This window comes from Vitis riparia, chromosome 17 (assembly GCF_004353265.1).
Source record: "Vitis riparia cultivar Riparia Gloire de Montpellier isolate 1030 chromosome 17, EGFV_Vit.rip_1.0, whole genome shotgun sequence".
In the NCBI taxonomy this organism is placed as follows: Eukaryota; Viridiplantae; Streptophyta; class Magnoliopsida; order Vitales; family Vitaceae; genus Vitis; species Vitis riparia.
This window is the reverse complement of record NC_048447.1, coordinates 10264042-10289693: the sequence shown is the minus strand read 5'-3', so window position 1 is coordinate 10289693 and position 25652 is coordinate 10264042. Positions and strand designations below refer to the sequence as shown.

The window sequence follows — 25652 nt, the reverse complement described above, 5'->3', positions numbered from 1 at the left end:
ATGATCTGTACATCTCCTAACACCCTTCCTCAATGCAATCGGTAGAGTAGAATCATCAATGCCCTTTCCTCACCTATGTTCTCTTCAGGTAGACTTGAAATGGAGTCAATATATTGGCCACATGTTGGCTGTGATCTGTGCTCTAATTCTTATCTTTTCCTCCTCCTGATGTAAACTTGTAAGTTCTCATTAGCAAGTTGTGGGGCTATAGGTTGAATAGGCATGGGAGACTGGATGGTCACGGGAGAAGGAACATTTGTGGGCTGGGCTTACTGGACTGATGACGGCATGGGTGTGGACAACTCAGTGGGCACGGATTGGGAAGGATTTGGTGACTCTGAGTGAGAAAAAGGTACAGCCTCAAGAAGAGACTCCCAAACTTGATGTTCATTCATGCTCTCCCCCTGAACTTGAGATTTGGGATAGAAGAAGACATGTTCAAAGAAAGATATGTCCATGGTGGTGTAAAATCTTTTGTTGGTTGGAGAATAACATTTGTACCCTTTTTAGGTTGGAGAATACCCTAGGAAAATGCACTTATTGGCTCGAGGAGCAAATTTGCTACGATTGTGAGGATACACATGAACGAATGCCGTACAACCAAATACCTTGAGTGGTAAATCAGAAGAGGCTGCACGGGTGTGAGGGAATTTTTTTAAGAGAAGTTGACGTGGGGATTGAAAGGTAAGCACTCTGGATGGCATACGGTTAATCAAATAGGTAGCTGTGAGAATGGCTTCCCCCCAAAAATAGTTTGGAACATTAGAGGAAAACATAAGGCACCGGGCAACCTTCAAGAGATGTCTATTCTTGCGTTCAACCACCCCATTTTGTTGTGGGGTGTCAACGCAAGAACTTATGTGGATAATGCCGTGATTTTGAAGATAAGTACTGAGACTACTAGTAAAATATTCCTTTGCATTATCTGACTTGAGGACTTGAATTTTGGAATTGAATTGATTTTGAACCATAAGATTGAAGGTTTGAAAAATGTGCCCGACTTCTGACTTTTCTTTCATAAGGAAAACCCATGTTACCCGTGTATGATCATCAACGAATGTCACAAACCATCGAGTGCCAGAAATATTTTTTATCCGTGAGGGACCCCACACATCACTAAAGAGAAAACAGTTGAAGGTTTGTATGGGATTTGAGGATATACTGTTCGAGTATGCTTTGCAAACTGACAAATTTCACAGTGATAAGATGCTGAATTTTTTTTGATAAATAATTTGGGAAACAATTTTGCAAGGTAAACAAAGTTAGGATGACCAAGGCGATGGTGTAACATTATAATCTCACTATCTTTATTGACCTTAGAATTTGACATAGAATTGAAAGACTCTAACATACTCTGATACTGTACGCAACTTGCTTGAGAGACTTGGTTTGAGAATTGGCCACATGGGAGGAGGTTGAGCCCGGAACACAGTTCAGCACTGCCAATCATCTTCCCCGATTTCAAGTCTTGAAAAACACACGAGTTTGGATAAAATTTAGTAACACATTGGAGATCACGGGCCAATTTGCTAATGGACAAAAATTACAATCCAAGTTTGGAACATGGAGGACAGAGTCGAGATACAAGTCTTTAGTAAGTTTTATGGAACCTGTCCCGGCAATTTTTGACTTTGAACCATCAGCAATATGGACGGATGAATGACCATTACTTGACTTGTAATTTTGAAGAATGGCAGCATCTCCTGTCATGTGATCAGAAGCACCTGTGTCCACTATCCACGGCTTCATTCCTCCTCGATTAGCAGTGAAGGCTATCCTGGTAGTACTGCCACTGCCAACTTGGCTTAATAGTTTCTGTAGCATCTCCATCTGCTCTTTGTTGAATGGACTCGGTTGGGGAACAGATGTGTTCTCAGAGTTGGCAGCCACGTGTGCTCTGCCATCTCTGTCAAATCGTGGCTTTGGTTTCCAATCAGCCGGTTTGCCATGAAGCTTCCAGCAAGCCTCCTTATAATGGCCTAGTTTCTTACAATAATCACACCAAGGCCTATCTCGTTTCTGACGATCTCCACCACTACTATTAAATGACCGAGCAGCAAGGGCAGAGGCATCCAATGTTGGGGCAGGTTGCTCTTTGGATCCCATCATCACTTTCTTTCTACTTTCTTCATGCCTAACCTCTGAAAAGGCCTCCCTGAGACTTGGCAGGGGTTTAATGCCCATGATTCGACCTCTAACATCATCCAATTCCCTGTTTAGTCCTAGAAAAAACTTGAACAGTCTCTTTTGTTCCACAATTTGCCTGTATGTTGCTGTATCATCCGAACATTTCTATGAGTGAGTCTCGAATAAGTCAAGTTGCTGCCAATACCTTGTGAGTGTGTTGTAATACTGAGTAACTGATTGCTCTCCTTGGCGGAAGTCATGTAGGGCTGATTCAACCTGAAAAAGTTCTGAAGTATTTTCAGAACTTGAGTAAGTTTCTTTGGCTGCATCCCATATGTCCTTTGCAGTCCCAAACAACAAGAAATTTTCACCTATGTCATTGTTCATGGAATTGATACGCCATGACATGATCATGCTGTTTTCAATCTTCCACTTCCTGAAACCCGGTTCTGTAGTTTCTGGCATAGCTGCTTCTCCAATGAGGTACTCATCCTTTCCTTTACCGCAAATGAACAGCAACACAGATTGTGACCACTGTAAATAGTTATGGCCATTTAATTTGTGTCCTGTGATGAGAATAGGAGAGGAATCACTGCCACCAAGGTTTGGAATTTCAGAACTGCCCCCTGATTCTGGTGCCGTGACGTTGGATACTTGTGATGATGCCATTTCGTATTTTGTCATGGAGATGAGGAAGAAAGCCGAATATGGTTGCTGGAAGAGGAGAAAACCAGAGATACCGACCTAATAGAAAAGAAAAACAACCGTGGCACCACTGGAAAGGTAGAAGAACACTTCCCAAGGCACGTGCAAGGATTGAGGTTGAGAAAAAATAGCCGGAGGACGCCGGAAAAACTGTTCGGAGGGCCCGCAGAGGCAAAAGAACCCCAAAAGAGGCACGTGCAGGGCTAGGATGGCAGAAACAAGTATGAAGGGTAGCTAGTTGGCGTCAGGCGAGGCTGGAGGAGGAAGCGCGTCGCTGGAAAGTGGCTCACGCGCCGGCGCGTGAGATGCAGTCGCCGATCGGAAAAAATGCGCGTGGCCTACGCGTGGGTGGTTTTTTGGCTCCGATGCTTTGGGAAAAATTGGAGATCTCCTCCAGGCGTTCCTTGCAGTGTGGGAAAAAGACGTCGTCGGAAAAGTAGCCGGCGGTGAATGTTTTTTGACGACGATTCGGTTTTTCTTCCTTGGCTCTGAGAACAGGGACTGATGGCCAGAATGAGAGATGGCCAGAGAGAGAGATGGTCGGATTGAGAGATGGTCAGAGAGACTTGGCCGGAATGAATGATGGCCTGAATAAGAGGCGGCCAGAAGGGATTAGGGTTTCAGAAAACTGGCTCTGATACCATGAAGAATTTCTGAATTCCTTTATTGATTTATTCGGTACACACCATACACATATATATACACAAATGACTGAATAAGAAAATATCAATCTAGCTTGATTCTTTCCTAAAAATTAGGAAACTGAATCCTAAGGAAATATCCTAAATGATCTCTCCTTTTTTATTCCTAAATTAAAACCCTAACTTTGAATGCCAAATTTCAACAGTGTAGAACTGTCTTGCGGCTGCTGTATTTCCTTTTTTCTATTGTAAAAAACTAACAATAGGAGAAATACCATCTAAACACTGCAAGTTGTTCAAGGAAAAATGTATTTCATTCATACGTTTTATCATAAGAGTACAATCTGGCCTTTTTAGACTAATCAGTCCCCCTAGTTTTGGTTTTCCTGAAACTAACTCCTAGAAATAAGGATACAAATATTTTACTAACAACCAGATAATAAAGAGATATTTACAGCTAAATATATTTATTTTCTAAACAGTCCTACAGTTCTTTATTAATATACCTCTTATTTACCAATAAAAAGATAAATCTTTGTTTTTAAGTAATCATCTATAGGTTTTTGTGTGATATTAAATTTTCCTTTCTTGGTTTTACTTTCGAGATGTTTTCTTTACTATTATGTGATAGATTGATTATGAACTTTTAAATTTCTTTTAGAAATATGTTAGAAAAGTCACTCTTTCTTTTAATTGTGATGAGTTGTTTAAATGATTAATTATAAACTCAAGTTTCTTCATGTAACATGTAGGAAAATTAAGTTTTATTCTTAGTTAATACTTGAGCTGTCCGTATGCTTTTTAGCAATCACACATATTACTCTAGGTTGGTTTAGGTGGCAAAGAGTTGGGGTGGGGACAGACTAAGTTCAGTTTTGAATCCATGTACTAAAAAGAGCCTACAGGAAAATGTCTCTGTTACAATAATCTTGTTGGTTAGGGTTTAAATCATAGTTTGTTGACTAGTGGATCTAGTTTATTTTTTGTTTATATTTGAATGAAATTTTCAGTTAATAATCCTTGAAATTTTAACTTCATGTCTGCCTTTTCGATGTATCAGGTATCCATTGTCAGCAACATTTTGTCACTTGCCTCTTGTGCATCAGAACCCGCTCTCCCTTTTTTTTCCAGGGATACAATTGTGCTTGCAATTCGAAATGTTGTTGATGGATTCTTGGAGATGTGCTTTACCTTCTCTTGCTTCTTGACTTAAAATCATTTTTCCATCGCTTCTGTCTAACTGCCTTTATACTGGGTTTTTTTAGGGAGGATTGCCCTACAAGTGTTGGTGTTGTTGACAAGATTAACATTTTCCGATCAGATAGAGTGTTCATGGTGATGATATGATTTCTTATATTGAGTATTCCTTATACTAGAGCATTTGTTTTTTAATTTTGTATGCACTTTGTAGTTCCAATTCCATTATTCTGTAAGTAGCATTTGCTATGTATTTTCTGAATAAATGTTTTGGTTCACAAATGGAAATATTATTGAAGAGTTGGCATTTCTGAAATAGACAGTATTGTGCTTATGCAGTTTATCGTTGAAATGCATTACAAAGTCACAGCAGCAGTTCATCATAGGCACAAATGTCATCGGTTGGCTGACATTGAGGTACTCATTGATGTTCTTGGGCATCGGGCTGCAGTTTCAAGCACTTCCAAGTGAGTCCATAATCAGTGATTTTACAAATTAGGTGATTAAAATAATTTTCACACAAACAGAATAACTGCATACTGTGATTCTAAACTGTTCTACATCTTTTGTTCTTTTTCACTATTGGTGGCATTACAACAATGAAGGTGACTTTGTGTGGTTCCTTTTTTATTTATATTTTATTTTTTAAAGTTTTTTGTTAATATCAGAAACAAACATAATTATTCATTGAATGCATAGTTGTTAACTCATAAAACACATTGTGTACTACTTTTATATTTTTTTGTATCGTATTGTTTAGTGTATCTTAAGTTTTTTTATATAGTGGAAAATAAATAGAGAAAACATGTATGCGTGTATAACTATTAAAAGTATGAAGTATAGAGGAATACATAACCAATTTTATGGAAGATAGTAGGATCTAAAGAGTTAAATTATTGAACGTTAAAGTTTTGACAAAGTTTAAATTAACAAAATTTGACTTTAATATATAGATTTATCACATAATCCACAACACACACACACACACACACACATATATACCTTTATAAAAAACAACTAATACATTAAATAATTTTTTTTTCATTAATCAACATCATTTGCATTGTCAACAATCGAACCATTCAAATGAAAATTTGCCTATATTCATTGTAAAAATAAACTTTTTTTTTGGATAGGTAAATAAGGATGTTATTAAAAAGAAATAAGGTATACATGATGTATACAAAGAAAAATAAAAGACAAAAAACCATCCCTAATATAGAATCTAACCCAGTCCTAAAATAGAAACAAGAAAGAATTTTTACTTGTTTGGTCCATACTTTCACAATGATAAAAAAACTCTCATATTCCTATCCCTCCATAACATTGAAAACAAACTCAATGGAACAACCTTCCAAGCATTTTTTCTCTTTTTACTAACTAAAGACTTGTGTTAGCTCAAAAAGATCTCTCTAACTGAAGAATGCATCACTCGTTGGACACTAAAAAGCACAAAAATCAATTGCCACAATAAGTGAGCTTTTGAACAATGGATTCTCATATGGTCGCTCATTTCTTCTTCTTTACAAAAGTAGCATCTATTAGGAATCCTCCATCCTTAACTTTTGAGCTGATCTAGAGTCACAATCCTAGCCCAAGTTGCTTCCCAAACAAAAAAGCCAATTCTTGATGCCACCTAAGCATTTCATTTTGTGCCATAAGGGAATGACTTCGCTCTCCTATTTTCCAAAGAGGAGTAGCCTGTGAAAAGAGAGAAAAGGGAGAATCCTTAACTTTTGTTATTGAAAAACTGTTAATAATACACATTGGACTTGGGTATATATATGCATGTTAGTGGGACCCACAATACAATAAGGAAAGAAAAGGAAAATGAAAAGTAAAGAACCTAAATAACTGTACACTATCTAACAGTACCATTCTTTGTAGGCAACCATACCATAACATCATCAGTCTCCAAAGAAATGGGGTGTGCAAACAACCCGCACAAAAAGGTTTGTACCTTTTCTTGTTCCCAATCATGCAACTGCCTTGTAAACTTGGGACTCCAGCTACCATCATCTCAAAGGTCAGTAACCTAAGCATCTTTTGAGGTAGTTGTAGAATAGAGCTCTAGAAACGAATTCCTCAAAGGTGTCTCCCCACATCACTTATCCTTCCAAAACTTCACCCCGTTACTAGACCTAATCTTAAAACCTATTCTATTCTTGAAGTTCTCCCAATTGCCTCTGATTGCCTTCCACACCCTCACACCATACCCTTCTCTTACTTTTTTAGTTCATTTCCCCTAACTTGCCCATATTTACCCACAATTACTGGTTTTTAGAGAGGATTCCTTTCACTTACAAATCTCTAAGACCATTTACCCAAACACGACTCATTAAAGATGAATAAATTTTTGATACCTAAGCCCTCTTTCTATTTCTCGAGCAAACAATAACCTATTTCACCAAATGCGACATTTGTTCCAAAGCCGTCCCCCCAGCCCCAGCCCCTCCCCCCCTTACACACACACACAAAGTCTATTTGAATCTTTTCCTATCTAAAAACTACTCTCTTTGGGATAACAATAAGAGACATGACTGCAACAGTTGTAAAATTATTGTCAGAACATCCACTTGGGTCCAAAAACCTTATCAATGAGGGGAGGGAGGAGTTGGTTTGTAATGGAGGCAAAATCTTTTGACATTGAGGTTGAGGAAGAGGGAGGAAAGTTGAGAGGCTGCATTTGGGAGAGATACAGAGGGGTTATGTCCTGGATCAAGTGTGGAGAGGAGAGCTTGCGATGTTTGCTAGGTGGAGTCGAGGCATGTTGTAGGGATATTGGAAAAAGGAAGTGGACTCTTGACTAGGAGGAGAGGGGAAGGAAATATGGATTGGAACGTCGATTGAATGAGGCTGGAAGATTCATTTTCTGCTCCATTCGTGACTTAGGGCTGAAAGAATTCAACATTATAGTTCCAAAAGGTAAGGGACTGTTTTGGGGGGTGTGTGTGGGGGGGGGGTTATGGTACACTCTGGCAGAGAAATTAAGGGGGCTTGGAGTGGAGCCGAATGGAGATGCTAAATCTTCATTGAAGCCCAGCCGAGGGAGAAAGGGGTGGTTTCAGGGTTGAATGATGGAGTGAGTTAGGAGATTGTTAAGGGAGAAATGGGTCATCCCTTGGATGCTGTTATGTCTAAACTTGTAAGGTCAGGAGACTCACCGTGGCTTGAAGCAGGGGTTAGTGAAATGCGGAGAAGGATGGATCAGTTGAATTGATGCTTGGTGGGATGGTGGGGTGATTCCATGGTTCCTGATCCAAAGTTGGACTTTCTTAGAAGGTGGGTGAAATTCCAGTGGCCCCTAAGGAGGAGTTTAAAAATAGCTGTGTTAGGGAGTGGGCTGATGCTGTTTGAATTCGAGATGGTGTGGGAGGCTAAGTAGGTCCTTGCTAGAGGAAGAAGGAGGGTGCAGGAGAATTTTTTGTGTTTGGAGAAGTGGAATCCGAAGGTGGGTTGTTTTCGGAAGGATTGTCATGCAAGTGAAGTTCGAGTTAAGGTGTTGGGTCTGCCTCTTCATTTGTGGAGCCACGAGGTGTTAAAAAAGATTGGTGACGGTTGTGGAGTTTCTATTAAAGAGGATGAAGCACAAATAGCATGTTTGAGTTGCAATGGGTTAGAATTTTGGTGAAGTTGGATGGAAGAAGTTTACCTAGCTCAACTCAGATTGAAGGGGGGTCAGGGTGTTATTCTGTTCTATTGTGGTGGGAATTTCCACTGTGGTTTGTGCCGATAGTGTTGTGGCGAAGAAGCTTTGTAGATGGTCTCACAGAGGATGGGGAAGAAGAAGATGGATGCCCACGTGCTACCTACAGCAAGAGTCCAAAGGATAGTTTTGCTCAGAAGGATAAACAGTGTTGGGTACAAGACGTGTCATCTTCGAGCAAAACTCTGAAGGATGGTGCAACTTTCGATGATGTTCGCTTTACAGGGGTGTAGGCTAAGGGTACTGTGGAGGCTAAGGAGGAGTGGAGTATAGGGAGGAACAATTTGACCATAGGGTGTGACGTGTCGTGCAGCTGCCTTTCGGATGTTTTGGGAAGCGGGGTGGAAGCTGTAGGTAGTGTAGTGGGTGGTGAGGAAAGCGGTTTGGGTGGCGTGGAGTGTTTGAGGCCTTAATATTTGATTAAGCCAGGACCTTTGAAGAGAAGGGGCAGGGAGGCTGAGGTTGTAAGACCTTTTTGTTCGTGGTATGGGTTGAAAGAGAAAGGTGGGAGTTGCTTTTGGGCTAAGTGAGGTGGGCTTTGCGGGGCGGGGTGCTTTTTTAGTGACCCAAAGACCTTAGAAAAGGAGCTTCTTGCTAGGGCACAAGTAAGAATCGAGAAGGAGAAAAGGGAGTAACTGGGAGATTTGGAGTCTGCCATCGATGGGGATCTGAGAGGAAACTTGGCGCTGATGTCTCCGAATGAGGTGATTAGGGCGGCGGCTACAACTGAAGTTTCTTGTTCGAAGCTTCTAGGTATGGCACATCTCTCTTCTCATGGGGGGTTGGGGATCTCTTCCTCTTATTTTTTTGGCCAAAGCTTGGCGATGGGTGGGGCTTTCGGCCTGGGAAGGGGGAAAGACGCCGTTAGTGAATGGAGTTTGGTGCCGTTGAGGGTACAGATGCCTCTAAGGTTTTTGATGAACGAGTGTGACTCGTAGGACAAGATGATGGGGGGAGGGGAGTTGCTTTCTTTGGTGGAAGAAGGCAATAGGGGCGCAAGTTCAGAGCTTGAGGGGTCGTTGCAGGAAAAGAGGAGGATTGAAGGTGGCTGGGAGGACAACTGTCCAGTTAAGTTTAGTAGAATACTAGGGTTCCTGATTGAAGGTTTCGAGGGTGAAATTCTAAATCTACTTTAAAGGATAAAGAACAGAAGAGAAAAAGATAAGAAGAAAGTTTGCTCGGTGTCTACCTTGTTTGATCTAGAGCTAAAAAGGCTAGAATGCTCGATTAATTACAACAGAGGAAAAAAAGAGAACGGGTTGGACAGAAGAGGAGGGGCCAAAGAAGTCTGTTTTACATGAAGTTGAAGATTTTGTACTAGAACGTTAGAAGAGTGAATGATGTTAATAAAAGGAAAGAAATCAAGACTTTAATTAGGTCTCAAAAGGTGGATGTGGTGTTTTTGTAGGAGACGAAAATGTAAGATATGTCTATTAGGGAGGTGCAAAACCTCTCTCTCAAACTTAGAGCATTTTAAGTTGCGGAGCTCCCTTTCAAACTTGGAACCAATAAGAATACTTATTTTTAGTCGCTGCCTCGAAACCTCTCCTTTCATTCCTTTCTTTCTAAGCTCCAATCTTTGCAAAAGGTTTATAATTTCCTCTTCAAAACTTTCCATTGGATGCCCCACAAAATTACTAAAGGCGGCTAGCTTATTGACACTAGCCTTCAGCACAACAGAATCCTTGGCTAGAGCAGACCTCTTTTCCTCCTTCCAGGTTCTAGTCCCACTGTTTGCTTGAAGATTCACTACCGAATAACGCTTCAAAGCCATTCTAAGAGGAGCTTCCCTCATAGCCGCTTCCACTAGTGAACAGATGTAGTATTTGACAACAATAATGTAGTTTTTCGTATAAGATTATTTTACCTATTTTTCTGTTTGATGATCAATTTTTAATCTTTTATTATATTTTAAACAATTAATATAATAATTTTTTTAAAAAAAAATTATAGAAAATGATTGAAAATGTATGTATCGTTGTATCATAATATCATATATCGTATCATGTATCATATATGTATCATAAGATACGCTTTAAAATATGATACAGATTGTGTGCTTATTGATCTTCGTCAAAAATGTATTTGTCATTGTATCATATCATGTATGGTAAGTTTTTAACAACTATGATTGAATGATTAATACAAAAAAGGACAAACAATCCTTTGAAGATGAACAATTATTGATAATAAGTTAAATACCCTACTCCAAAAAAAAAAAACTAGAGCGTCTGAACAAAGAAAAAAAAAAGCAATGTACACATTAGAAAAAGTTTATGCACTCAAGGGGGAAGAGAATCTCCAAAAAGGTGTTTTGTTCTTTGCTTGCTTAATTGGTTTGCAACTTGATTAGTTGAATGAGGAACCCAAGAGAAGAAGCATCCCACATCACTAGCAACATCTATGATTTTGCTTATCTAATAGTCAAACTTTATCAGACACCTAAGATGTTACAATAGTAGACTCTCCCTTCGGGGGTTGTTTGGTCATTTTTGTTTTTAGAAACTGAGGCAAAATTCTCTAAAGCTTATACATTTTGGTTCTTTTTTTTTGTTGTAAAGTTAAAATCTTATTTGATTTTTCATGTTCGCTCGAGTGTGCGTGTGTGGGTTTGCGTGTGGGTGTGTGTGTGTGTGTGTGTGCATGCGTGTGCTATTTTTAAGATCAAATCACACCTTCACGCGTGTGCAATCTTTAAGATCAAATCACACCTTTAAAAAAACAACACAATTTTTCAATGTCTATGCATGTGCGTGTGCAATTTTTAAGATCAAATCACACCTTTAAAAAAACAACATAGTTTTTCAATGTGTGTGTGTGTGCACGCGCGTGCGTGTGCGTGTATTGTGCGATTTTTAAGGTCAAATCACACCTTTAAAAAAACAACACTATTTTTCAATGTGTGTGTGTGTGTGTGTATTGAATGGTTGCAATTAGGAAACTACTCTAATTTTTCCAAAATCTCTATATCTGTACATTGATTCTTGAAAGTAAGAGAATCACGTGAATTCTCCAACACTCCCTCTCAAGTTGTTGAATATATTATCCATTCTCAACTTGCTTGTGATCTTTTGGAATGAAAAGCTGGCCGATCCCTTGATTAAAATGTCAACCAACTGTTCATGTTAGGACATATAGTGTGCTTATTGACCTGCTCTCAAGCTTCTCTTAGATGAAGTGCCTATCTACTTTAACATGTTTATTTCGGTCATGTTGAATTACATTATTAGCAATGATGATGGTGGACTTGTTGTCCTAGTTGAACTTCATTGGTCCTTGCCACTTAATTTTAAAATCATTAAGAATGTTTTTTAACCACAAAAGTTTATAGATACCATGTTTTTTACTTCTCCAAGTTACTAAATTTCTTCCATGTAATGTGTAGTACCTTGTGGTTGACCTTCTATCAACAACTGACCTAGTCCAGTTAGCATCCTTATATGCTTTAAGGCTTAGCTCTACACCTTTCTTAAAAAAAAAAAAATTCCTCTCCCTGGGGTACTTTTGAGATATCGTGGAACTCCATAGGCTGCTTGAAAATAAACATGCTTTGGGTTCTGCATGACCTGGCTTATCACACTAAAGGTTTGATATGTCAGGAAATATCGGTGATATTTCACCTAAATTCATGTGTTGAAGGGTGTCGACATGGTAAGTGGTGGGGATATTTCAATTTCTCAAGATTTCGAAATGTTTTAGCATTTTTCTTCGATTTTCATTGATTTATTGGCGATTTTATGATATTTCACCACTTTTTGCCGAACTTGCCGATTTTCTCAACTCCACACTAGTTTTGTGTCTTGGTTTTCCTTTAAAATTTTTGCTAGTTGGGCCAAGTCAGGACAACTCAAGCCAGCACAACGCAACTGTGATTACACCTGTTAATGGCTTGATGTGTTGTTTATTAAATGCACCTTTTGCTTTCTTTAAGTATTCAATGTGGGATTGTTTAGTAAAGAGAAGAAAAAGCATCAATAGAGCACAACCCAACATATGATGGGATCAAAACCTTGTCCTCTGGTGTGAGATGTGAACCTTTTAACCATTGGACAACATCTGCTACACGTTTTTTTTGTTTTTTGTTGATAAGTACATTAGCTACACGTTAATAAATACACATGTAATAGTATATATATTAGTATATATCTTTTATGTGTATATTATAAATTAATTAAAATAAAATTATTGCAAATAATTCAATTTTCATTATCTTAATATATCTTTTGTATAATAATTAAATACAAGATAAATATAAATTTATACATAAAATTATCAATATTTAAAAATTTAAAAATGCTTATACATATATTATCATATCTTTTATATCCCTTAACATATTCAAACTAATCATATTATAATATTTAATACTAATGTGTTTTTAAATCCTATATATTGTCGCAGATGTCACAAAATATATTATAGATATATTATTTAAAAAAAAAAACAATTTGAATATGTATATTATTATTATTTTTTTATCATTTCTTACAATTTTCCTCAATGTTTTTATGAGTTTTGATCGATTTTCATTCATTGATATTTTTTGTCAAAGTTTTCGTTGATATTTCTCGATGTATCCCAATATATCCATAAAATTCAACTAATATATCTGTAAAAACCGATATTTTCATCCTTGTTCATTGGACAATTATTTTTTTATTGCGCTTTACTTGATATATGGTATCAAACATTTCCCAGCTATAGTTATGTGATAAGAAATTCAATGTTTTGTGTTGTTGCAGTTATCTTTTCAACTTGGTCGGACAATTCTTTGGTTTTAATGCTTTGCAAGACCAATGCAGTCGCATCATTTCTATGTTGCTTGAAAGTTTTAAAAGTAACCCATCCAAAGAAATTATTGGTGTGCCTGGGGAACAACTTCAGGTTTATAACTTTTATTACATTGTAATATCTTTTAGTATTTGAAATTAAATGTTTGAAGATCCTCTAACAATCTGTTCCTAGTGATGTGGTGCAGTTTTTAGTATCAAAGTTGGTTGCCTGTTGCATTCCCTCTGAAACAAATGCAGAGCTTTCTGGAACTCGATCATCTCAAGTTTTATCTTTGCTCCACCAACTAACTATTGGTGCTGATCCGTCTCTTTATGACTACATCAGAGTATGTTTCTCAAGTTTCTTACAATTACAGTTTAGACTTTAGAGTTATTTGGATGCTTTGAATACTTAAATGTTATAATTCTATTATATGTAAAGAAATTGTTTGCTTTTCTTTGTTTGGTTTCTTGTGGTTCTTGGACTAATGCCCTTTGATTGATGCAATTTTTCTGTTTTTCAGGAATTGGAACCATTTCCTGAAATAGATATCTTTGATGAGATAAGAGAATTCCATCAGGAATTATGCCGAGCCTACTCTCCAAAAGACCACTTTTTAAAGGTTGACTGCCTTCAACATTTGAATAATTTACATCACTGTCAGAATATGGCCTTTTCACCTTACCAATTTCTTTTCTTTATGGAGTGTTCACTTTCAGTTTGTGAAGAGATCTTCCTACCTTCCACCAAGATTACTTTTGTGGAGGTACTTCCCTTTGCTTTCTTGTTATTTCAGTTTATTGTTTCATCCATGTAATCAAGATCTTGGTCAAAATTAGAGTTGAATTACAAAACTTAAAATTTTATCGAAATCCTAGAAAAGTTGCAGAACTGAGTTTAAAAACTATTGAAACTTCAAACTAGTTCAAAAATAAAAGTTTTTACAAAATTTCTTGATTTAGATTTGAGATATGAAGTAGCTTATATGTAGCTGCTGAGACTTTGATCTGTTCTTGCAGTCTTCAAGCACTTCACAAGAAATTACTTGTGGGAGAAATTTGTCGGGGAGAGAAGAATGTGAAGGATGTTATTGGAGATACGTGTTGGCAGGCTGACCAGGATATTGTACATGCAGTCTGGAACCTAGTCCACATGTGTGGTTCAGATGATGCAAATAGTGTTAGAGCATTGGTGTCTGATTTTATTTCTAGGGTATAATTATGCTTTGTTTTGGGCTCTTTATTGATACTGCTTGTCATAAAATGGCTATCAAATAATAATAATATAATAATATAATAATATAATAATAATAATGATTATGATAACGACGACGACAATGCTTCACCTGTTCAAAGTGACACTTTTCTTCTCTTAATCATGATTCCAGGTTGGTATTGGAGATCCACATTGTGTTGTTTTCCATCTGCCTGGAGACTATAGTCAAATACATGTTTGTCGACCAATTCATCATGACAGTGGTGCAGAAATCAGTTTTCCTCTGGACACTAACATATCTGAAGAACTTCTGCTTGCCCTTATGAGACTTTTGAAGAAGTATCTAATGGATGATTCAGTTAAGATAATTGATATGACATCTCAGACTCTTTGGGTTAGTATGAAATTGTATTTTACTTTGCCCAATTCTTCTTGTGACGTTGTTCAAACTGCATTGAGCTGTATTTTGAGATTGTGTTTATTTTCAGCTAATTCTGATTTGTTGCTTTTTTCTGTCCCTTTCTTCTCAACTAGGTGCTTTCTTATATTTTTTTGTGTACATGGTTTGCGTCCCTTTTTTCTATAGGTGCTTTATTAATACAACAATCCATTGCCTGTTTAAAAAAATCCAATCAATTTGATGGGGCCACAGATATGTATTTACTGTTCCTTTTAAAGTTCAAATTTCTCTTCATTTGATTATACATTTAAGCTTACTTGTTGTCCACATGCTATCCTTCATTGTTCCTATTTAGGTCTGTAACAGACTAGAAAAACTCCTGAGTGATTTCATCTGAGCATATAGTGAGGAGGGAAAGAATTTCCATCTGGTTAAGTATTCTTTTATGGTTCTCCCAGGGGACTTTGGGCTAGGGGATCCTAAATCTGCTGGATATTAATGGTACATTGCTGGCTGAATGGCTATACAGATTTGAGGAGGAGAAAGGGGGGCACAAGCCATGTGCATGGGATATATACAAAGATCACTTAAAGAAAAGAAAAAGGACTCCTTACATCTTAAGGACTGCTAAGACATTTATAAAAGTTGTAATTTTTTGAGAAGAAAAGTAATTGTTCTTCTTGAATTTCATAAAGTACGAGTACATAAATATATAGCAAATACTAGTCACAAGCTCTGTAACCAATTGAGCTATAAAATAAGAAATCTAACTACTGCATAAAAATAGGAAACTGCCTAACTACAATCTGAATTACTAATTTCAGATTTTATTTAACAGAAAAATAAAACATCCTAACTACTTCCTAAAACTTTGACTCCTCCCCCACCCCCCATCCCCTCTCAAGTTGGTGTATATATATTAATCATGCCCAACTTGCTGACAAGAAGTTCGAAGTTAGGGTTGAACAATTCTTAGGTGAGGATATCAACTATTTGTTGCATTGTTGGAACAAATGGCATACAAATAACCCCATTGTCGACCTTCTCTTTTATGAAGTGCCTATCAATCTCAACATGCTTTGTTCGATCATGTTGCACTGGGTTTTGTGCAATGCTGATGGCAGTCTTAGCATGTTTACCAACATCTTCAACTCTTCGTGTACCTCTTCAGCCATAACATCTCACAGACTCCATGAGCCATAGCTCGATATTCTGCTTCAGCACTGCTTCTTGCAACCATGTTCTGCTTCTTACTTTGTTGTGTGACTTAGTTACCCCAAACATATGTGCCATACCCTGATGTAGATCTATCAGTAATTGAACTTGCCCAATCTACATTAGTGTAGGCCTTAATGTTTTGTTGTGTAGTCTTTTGGAAGTGTAGACCTTTGCCCAGTGTACTTTTTAAATACCTCAGGATTCGATATATTGCTTCAAGGTGTTTTTCATATGGCAAGTGCATGAACTGACTTACCATGCTCACGACCAATGCAATATCTAGCTGTGTATGTGATAAGTAAATCAACCTCCCTACCAACCTTTGATATTGAGATGTATCCACTAGATCGCCTTCTTTGTCATCTCTAAGTTTTTGGTCGAGGTCGATTGGGATGCTTGCTTGCTTGCAACCACTCATTCCAATTTCTTTAAAGAGATCAACAACATGCTTTCATTGTGAGACAACTATTCCTTTTTTTGATCGAGCAACCTCCATTTCGAGAAAGTATCTTAATCCTTGATCTTGAACTTTGATGAGAGAGACTTCTTCAACCAGTTCATCTTAGGCAAGTCATCCTTGGTGAGAATTATGTCATCTAAATATACAATTAGCACAACTATCTTCCCATCCTATGAGTGTCTTACAAACATAGTATGATCAACTTATCCCTGCATGTTCCCTTGACTTTAAACAAACTGAGTGAACTTCTCAAACTAGGCCCTTGGTGACTGTTTTAGCTCATATAAAGATTTCTTCAATTTACACACCTTCGAACCAAACCTTCCATCAAAGCTCGGGGGTGCATCCATATATACCTCTTCCTCCAAGTCTCCATTAAGAAAAACATATTTCATAGCTAATAGTTGTAGAGGCCAATCGAGATTTGCTGCAAGGAACAAGAGAACTCTTGTAGTATTTAGTTATGCCATTGGTGCAAAGGTCTCTAGGTAGTCAATGCCATAGGTCTGAGTGAATCCTTTGGTGACCAACCTAGCTTTATACCTTTTAAGCGATCCATCCAACTTATATTTAATTGTAAACACCCATTTGCACCCCACAGTTGTCTTCCCCTTAGGCAGATCCACCATCTCCCATGTCTCGTTTTTCTCTAGAGCCTTCATCTCTTAAAAAGCAGCCTCCTTCCACTTTGGAATCTTTAGAGCATCCTGCACACTTTTTGGAATCTCCATACAAGACACTTGTGAGGTAAAAACACAAAAATTGGGTGAGAGATTTTTGTATGACATGTGGTTGGACAATGGGTGTTTGGGACTAAGACTTGAAGTAGATTGAACCGGTTGTGCAAGCTCAGGGAATGTGTTACTTGGAGGATCAGTAGACTCATGATAGTGCAAGAGATCAGTCGACTCTTTCCTTTGATTTGTATTCCTTCGTGAGTAGACAATGCCAAAGGGTATTAACCCTATGTTCTTGGTACCTGTTTCTTTTCCATTCATCATGTTGGAGTCGTGATCTCTATGAGACAACACTAAGAATGGACCTACATTTTCATGATTTAAAGAACTCGATTCGCTCAAATCTGGTACAATAAGGTTTAAGACTCTCAAATTGAACCAAGGGTGTGGGGGAATAAACAACCGGTGATTCCTCAAGTTGAAAATATTCTAATTAATCCGAATCTTCATTTTTCCTCCCCCCCAAAGATCAGTAGAGAAAATTGGTGTTAATTTGATAAATGTTGCATCCACGGTGACAACCATTTTTTTAAGAAACTAGGTCAAAACATTTGTATCCTTTTTGATTGGAAGCATAACCAACAAACACACATTTTCTAGCTCAAGCTTTAAGTTTTCCTTGGTTGTGATCATGAATGTGAACAAAAGTGGTACACCCAAATATTTTTAGAGGCAAAGTTGATGAAAGCCTATTCCTAAGATAAAACTTATGAAAAATATCTAAAGGAGTTTCAAAGTTTAAAACCTTGCTAAGCATCCAATTTATAAGGTATGTTGCAATAAGGATGACATTGCCCCAAAGATATTTAGGAACCGTAGTTGTAAAAAGTAATGCCTGAGCTACTGTCATGTGATAAGTCGCTCCAGAATCGATGATCCAAGCATTTACTGATTTTAGGATGCAACTGAAAAAGACAGTAGTGAGATAATTACGTTTATGAGCCAAAGAACAAGATGGGTTTATAGACAATTTTGGGGACTGAAAAAGTTTGTATAAGTGCTCTAATTGCTCCTTTGTGAACAAGACTGTTTCTGAATTGATTTGGTGCTCCTGAGGCTCCTCGGTTGTGGCTTGAAAAGCACGTCTATCTCCACTAGATTTCCTCTTCGAGTTTGGTGGTTTACTGTGAAGCTTTCAGCAAGTCTCCTTTGTATGCCATGGTCTTTTACAATGCTCACACCATGGTTTCTTCTACTTATCTCCCTCAGAGTCAAACCCTCTAGATACATGGGCCAAGCCCTTAGGTTCATGGCTCGGACTAGGCTCTAGATTATGCAACATAATTCTTCTCTGGGACTCCTCATGCCTGACTTCAGAGAAAACTTCATGAATGGAGGGCAATGGTTTCCGGCCCAGAATCCGTCCTCTAACTTCATCCATATTTCAATTAAGACTAGCGAGGAACATGTGTAGACCCAATCATTCTCTTCCCCCTTCTTATGGCGGGTATAGTCATTGGAATTTTCCCAAACATCATCATAAAACTGGTCCAGTTCTTGCCATAAAGTCACCATCTCGTTGTAACAGGCGGTAACATCACATTTGCCCTATTTGGATTGCCAAAGTCCTGTCTTCATATCAAATATTTGAGATGAATTCTCCAAATCAGAATAACAGTCTCGCACAGCCTCCCAAATGTCCTTGGTTGTTGGTAAAAAAGATGAGGCTTCCCAATCGCCGGCTCCATAGAATTGATGAGCCATGCAATGACAAGGGAATTTTCAGATTGCCATTTTTTCAGGGATGGATCATTTGCTGCAGGTTGTGTCATGTCGCCTGTCAGATGCCCTAATTTCCCTCTTCCATCAATCACCAATTTCACAGATTGTGCCCATTCGAGATAGTTCTCCCCATTGAGCCTATGAACTGTGAGTTGCAGGTTGGAATTCTGGGAGAAGAGTCACCATTCGACGTGGATGCAGCAGATTGGATGCTCTCAGATGAATATGCAGAAGCAGTAAGGTGTCTTGTTGCGCCGGTCATCGCTGTTTTTGTCACGAGGCTCTGATATCATGTAATTTTTGAGAAGAAAAGTAATTATTCTTCTTGAATTTCATGAAGTACGAGTAGATAGATATATAGCAGAAACTAGTCACAAGCTCTGTAACCAATACAACTATAAAATAGGAAATCTAACTACTGCATAAAAATAGGAAACCACCTAACTACAATCTGAATTACCAACTTCAGATTTTATTTAACAGAAAAATAAAACATCCTAACCACTTCCTAAAACTTCGACAAAAGTTATAAAGGATAGTCTTCCATTTCCTATTGATGAACTGGTCCACTCAAATAAAGGAAGCATGAAAACATTTTGTAGTTGCAATTGTAGATGTCTTTGTTTATATATGGCAAAGGGAGTGTATGAGAAAGACAAAGTCAACCATTAAACGTCTGTGTGATGCGTATGGTTTGTTCTAGTTTGTGGTAGTTGGTGCTATTGTATTTGTTCTAGTTTGAACTTGTATAAACTAGGCGAAAGCTGATTTTAGATATAGGATATCTTTCCTAGCTGAGAACCTGAACCTTCAACTTCTGTTCCTGAGGAAGTAAAATGTTAGTTATACCTTTTTCTGAAAGAAATTTATTTACCTTTTCAGTTTTAAAACCGGAGATAGTTATTCCTGTTAAATTTGCTTGAGAGAAACTAGTGTAGCTGGAACTTCTGTGAAAATTCATTTTCTTCTTCTTCTTCTTCAATCAGGGGATACTTTCAACTGAACGGGGCCAAAAAGCATTACTGTCATTTGATTCTTATGAGAGGTCTCTTATTGAGGTAAATGTTCAATTTCTGTTGCAATAAGCCTATCACACTATCCTGTTAAATTTTTGTTTTAGCAAGCCTGCAAGTTATACTGATAGGAGGGTTTCCTGCTATCCTGGTTGCTGTTAATGGGTATCACCTCCATATACCTCAGTGATGTACTCCATAGTCAATCTTGTCATATTAGAGGTGATAGAAAATTATGGTTTGGGAGTTAGTTTTAGTATGTCAAAAGCAGAAATATGATAGCAATGCCATAAATTTTGTATTTGGAGTACTCCACATTATATTGAATTGAAAGTGAAAGTGAAGTTTCTGAATAATTGGTATTCTCTAAATCAGACAGGTTACTTGGTAAATATATAATCGAGCTGTATAGAAAATATAAAAATAGGAAACTAAATCAGTTCAAATCCTGAAAATATTCAATTCCTAAAATTACTCCAAATTCTAAGACTTGCCTAAAGTACAAAATATAATCATATCAGAGAAAAATAAAGGAGAAATATAATCAGATCCGCAAAGTCAACCACATATTCTGACATCAATATTGTTGAATTAGAGTTGATTGAAAGTTTTGTTCTGAGAGTTGGTTTTAGTCTGTCAAAAGTAGAAACATGATAGGAATGGTTTAAATTTTGTATCGGGAGCTGGTTTTAGTCCATCAAAAGTTGAAACATGATAGAAAAGATTAAAATTTTATATGTAGAAACACATGGACTTCCTTCTTCTTACAAATGAATGCTTATTTAAATCTTAAGGGAAAGGCCTAAAGATATTGATTTGAGTGAATTAGAGGCTGATATACACATATTGAATGACACTTACTACATAGGGATTGAGTTGCTCGGGAAAATGGAAAAAATCTATTCATTGTGTGTCATGGTCTCCAGCCATTTCACTGTAGGAATTCAAACATATTTCCCCAACTGGCTGCTCCCATAAGTAACATACTTAGAAAACATCTATGAGCATTATGCAGTTTGTTTTGGTGATTCAAGTATTTGGAGTCTTATAAATTCATATGACATTATTTCCCTTTGTTGTAGGTTCACTCCAAAGGTGTCAATGTCGAACTAGTGGAGAAGTTACTATTGGATCTTGAGAAAAAGTTTAATGGTAGACGTATGCTAATTTTGAAAGTACATTTGTCTTCTCATTTAATGATTTTGTATTGCATGTTAATAGAATAACTTTATGGAGCCTTTGTTTCCTGGTATTAAATTCTCAGGTTTCAATCTTGAGTGTAGGCTTGCTTGTTCTCTGCCATGAATTATATCGCTATATTGTTGTTGTCATTTTACATCAATGGAGGTTGCACAATCAATTATTTTTCTAATTCCTTGTGACTCTTGTCTTCCTCAATATTCCATATGTTTTCCTAATTTTGTTGTACTATCCAAACCTTTCTTCCCATTAATGTCTTCTTTTGTTTGTTTGCTTGTTTACACATGATGATACAAGTATTGTCTTCCTTCATAGTTGATATGTTTTCCTAATTTTGATAAATTGTCTGAACACTTCTTTTGGTCAGTAAATTTTTTGTGTTTGTTACACATGTATGCATATTTTATGTGTCGTTGGGGTCGGGAGGGATGTTGGGGGTTTTGTTATCTTATATTTACATAGGTGGCTTCAAGTTAGATAAAGGATTAGAGTTGTGGTAGGTGGATTTTTTTAATTTTATTTTCTTGGAACCTCCCTATCTGCATCCCTTCTCCTTGCCATATGAATCTAGCCTTAAGGGCCAAAATTAGGTAGATGATTGATAGATAACATAAAACTTAGCAGGCCTGAAGCCTAGATAAATCAACGTGCAACATAAAACATGTATTCATATCTTATGAACATGGTCTTGAAAGGCAACAAGTTGTGGCATTTCATACTGTACCCCAAGTTTTGTGAGGGGTGGGCAAGGTTTAACTGGGGCATTCCTTTGCATCCTATATGTAGTGAGGAGAAGGCTTGTATTTTAACACTTTAATGGATGAATGTGGTTAAAAAAGCAATTCTAAAGCAAGAATGAAGTGGGTAAAAGAAGTGGATGGTAATTCGGAGTTTTTCCATAGGGTGGCGAATGGTAGGCATAATAGGAAGTACATTGAGGTTTTGGAAAACAAAGAAGGAACACTTCTGGATAACATTGACAGTATTTCAAAGGAGACATTGGATAACATTGACAGTATTTCAAAGGAGACATTGCATTTTTTTAAAAAGCTATATAAGAATCCCCTTGGAGAGTCTTGGAGGCTAGAAGGCTTTAGATTGGGCACCCATTTTAGCAGAGAGTGCTACCTGGTTGGAATGTCCCTCTACCGAAGAAGAGATTCTCAAAGCCATTTTTCAGTTAGATAAGGACAAGGCTCCTGGGCCTGATGGGTTTACTCTTTTGTTCAGATCTGTACATTCTCTTTCTGTTTTAAGGATTTTTCATCCTTCTTGCTTTTGTTTACTTTCTTCTTCTTCTTCTTTATTTTTTTTAATACACTAAAAAGAAAAGGAAAAAAAAATTGTTTGACTTTACATTATATGATTGGTGGATTGAATATGTAATCATTTATTTAATGTGACTATCAGCTGAAGCAATTCCGTTGGAGAAGTCTACTATATGGAAGACACATGAAAAAACTTTTGAGATGTGGATTTGTCCACTTGTTCACTCTCTCATCGGTTTTTGCAACGATACGATTCTAAGGTGTTCCACTTTACTCTCAGACAGTTGTTTTCCTCTGTCTTAGACTTGGCTACATGTATTGACATTTTATTCTGGTTAGCTTTCATTTAATGTAATTAATTTGGTAGATTTATATGCTGTTTTCAGATTATGTCAAGATATTGTGCTGCTCAAAGCTGAAGTTGCAGAGCTCCTGCTGCCCAATGTTATTGTCAATCTGGCTGGAAGGAAAGATTTGGCTGTTGATCTGTGCAAATTAATCTCTTCACAGGTTCTATTGTTGAAGAGTTTGGCCAATTTTTTTTTATTTTATTCTGATTTTTCCTTTACTTAATTTACTTACTCTGTCCTATTGCAAAATTGATTATGTTTAATTTTCTTCCCTTCACACAAAAATTTTGAAGCACACAAATGGGCTATGAGAAGTCAACAAAGGGGCCTGTGAGTCTTAATTCAGGAAGTATAATATTTATTTTTATTTTTTGCTAAGTAAACAAGGGCTGTATTAATTAGTGCTCCACAAAAAGGGGGCACATTTTACGTACCTGTTGAATATAATGTATTTATAGTGTACAATCTTTCTTTCCTTTCTTAATATGGGTCACATATATGGTGGTTAGTTCAACCTAGCCTTGTATATATGTTTCTTTATTGTAAGAAGTTAATCACATGAATGAGAATTAAAGTTTTTTCTCTCTCTCTTTCAACATGGTATCAGAGCCAAGGGAGAAAATTTTATTCTTTCTGGTTTACCCGTGTAATTAACTCCAGGAATTCGTCCAGTGACCGTGTTTCATTCCAGTCACCTTTTCCATCTCCCAAAGCTTTCCGATCAGCCATGTCGTGGTCAAAAACCCTCATCACCATCAACATTTTTCCGGCGATATTTTTTGGAGACTTTTCCGGCTACTTTTTTTTTTCCGACGATATTTTCCGACACCAACCACATCATCAGGAGCGCAAAGAGGAGATCTGCAACTTTTCTCAAAGCACCGGAGCCAAAAATGGATCCACGCGCCTCCTACACGCCGTTTTTTCTCTAGCGGCTTGAATCCCATGTGTCGGCGCGTGAGGGTGCATGGCCCACTTTCCGGTGCCGAGCTTCTACTAGTAGACTCGTCCAACGCCGTCTTGCACTTCTAAGCCTTCGTCAGTCCTCTCCGAACTCTGTTTCTCCATTTTTTTGGCATTTCAGCCTTCGCGGGTCTTCTTTCAGCCTCCTCCGGCCTCCGAAGGCAGCTCCCTTCCTTGGTTGAGACCTGTGTGTGCCTTGGGAAGACCTCTTCTTCATTTCCAGTCACTTTTCTCCTTTGTTTGGGTCCCGACATACCAGGTTCTTCTTCCACAGCTATGATCCGACCTCTCTTTAGGGCTCTCTTCGATCCAAACGTGATTCAATCTCAAGTGAAGTGGATATGGCGACTAAAAATCCTATTTTTACATCCGTTATCTCTGCATCTCTGGATCTCTGGATCTCTTACTATCACATCGGAAAAATTGATTGGTAGTGAGAATTATCTCTCTTAGTCAGCGTCCGTGGAACTCTGGTTTATGGGACAAGGTTATGAGGATCATCTTGTTACACCTGAGGATGCTATACTTGATATTGACAAAGTGCAATGGAAGAAAATCGATACACAATTATGCAGCGTATTATGACAATCTGTTGATCCCGAAATTTTACATCATCTTCGTGCCTACAAAACCTACTTTAAATTTTGGACTCAGGCTAAAGGATTATACACGAATGATATATAACGATTTTATAAGGTGGTTTCTGATATTGTTCATGTGAGACAACAAGACATGGATTTGTCTACTTATATTGGCCGGATTGCGTCTCTTAAGGAGGAGTTCTTAACTTTGATGCTCTTCACTAATGGTGCTGAAGCTCAACAAATGCAGACTGACAAGTTCTTTATGGTGTTAACCCTCATTAGCCTTCGTCCAGATCTTGAGTCTGTCCGAGATTAGATTCTTGCTAGTCCATCAGTACCATCATTGGATGATATGTTCGCTCGTCTATTACGCCTCTCCTTTACTCAGACCTTATCAATTGATGGTCCTTCAGATTCATCTATGCTAGCCTCTCAGACTAACTCTCGAGGAGGACGAAGTGGCAATCGGGGTTGAGGACAACGTCCTCAGTGCACCTATTGTAATAAGCTTCGTCACACTCGAGATCATTGCTATTAGTTACATGGACGGCCTTCTCGCATTGCCCACATTGCTCAATCATCTAATCCTCTACTATCTCGACCTGACTCTGCTGCGAGCTCCACATCTCAGAGTATCATCCTTACTGGCAGTGAATATGATGCCTATCTCCGATATCAGGCAGCCACATCAGCTTCTGTTGCTTTTGTTGCCCAGACCGGTAATGTCTCTGTTTGTTATACTTAGTCTCCTTCTCTTGACCCGTGGATTCTAGATTATGGAGCATCTGATCATATCTCTGGTAATAAACACATTTTCTCCTCCATTACTACTACCTCTGCCTTACCTATTGTTACTTTAGCTAATGGTTCCCAAACTATGACTAAAGGTATTGGTTTGGCTCATCCTCTCCCTTCCCTACCTCTTTATTTTGTCCTTGATGCCCCTGAGTGTCCTTTTAATCTTATTTCCATCAGCAAAATAACTCGCACTCTTAACTGTTCTATCACTTTTTCTGATAAATATATGATCTTGCAGGACTGGAGTACGGGGAAGACAATTGGCATAGGGCGTGAGTCTCAAGGCCTCTATCAACTCACATCACCTTCATCGCCTACAGCTTGCATTTCCACCTATGCTTCTCTTCTCATTAATAGTCGTCTAGGTCATTCTAGTCTCTCTAAGTTCCAGAAGATGGTCCCTCGTTTTTCCACTTTGTCGTCGCTTGCGTGTGAGTCGTGTTAGCTTGGGAAACATACTCATGTTTCGTTCCCAAAGTGTTTGAATAATCAGGACAAGTCTCCTTTTGAACTTGTCCACACTGATGTTTGGGGTCCGTGTCGGATTGCGTCTACTTTAGGATTTCAGTATTTTG

At 37.8% G+C, this 25652-nt stretch overlaps 1 protein-coding gene across 1 annotated transcript in view; it reads left to right on the top strand.

The window, feature by feature from the left end:
• Positions 1 to 25652, top strand: part of LOC117904579 (serine/threonine-protein kinase ATM-like) — a 186556-nt gene that overhangs the window by 94604 nt on the left and 66300 nt on the right. The window contains 13 exon segments of the mRNA XM_034817257.1: positions 4534 to 4655; positions 4739 to 4808; positions 5010 to 5137; positions 13119 to 13260; positions 13355 to 13495; positions 13673 to 13771; positions 13869 to 13915; positions 14169 to 14361; positions 14537 to 14758; positions 19888 to 19959; positions 20997 to 21072; positions 22525 to 22642; positions 22769 to 22892. Coding sequence (XP_034673148.1) covers positions 4534 to 4655; positions 4739 to 4808; positions 5010 to 5137; positions 13119 to 13260; positions 13355 to 13495; positions 13673 to 13771; positions 13869 to 13915; positions 14169 to 14361; positions 14537 to 14758; positions 19888 to 19959; positions 20997 to 21072; positions 22525 to 22642; positions 22769 to 22892 — 1554 coding nt within the window.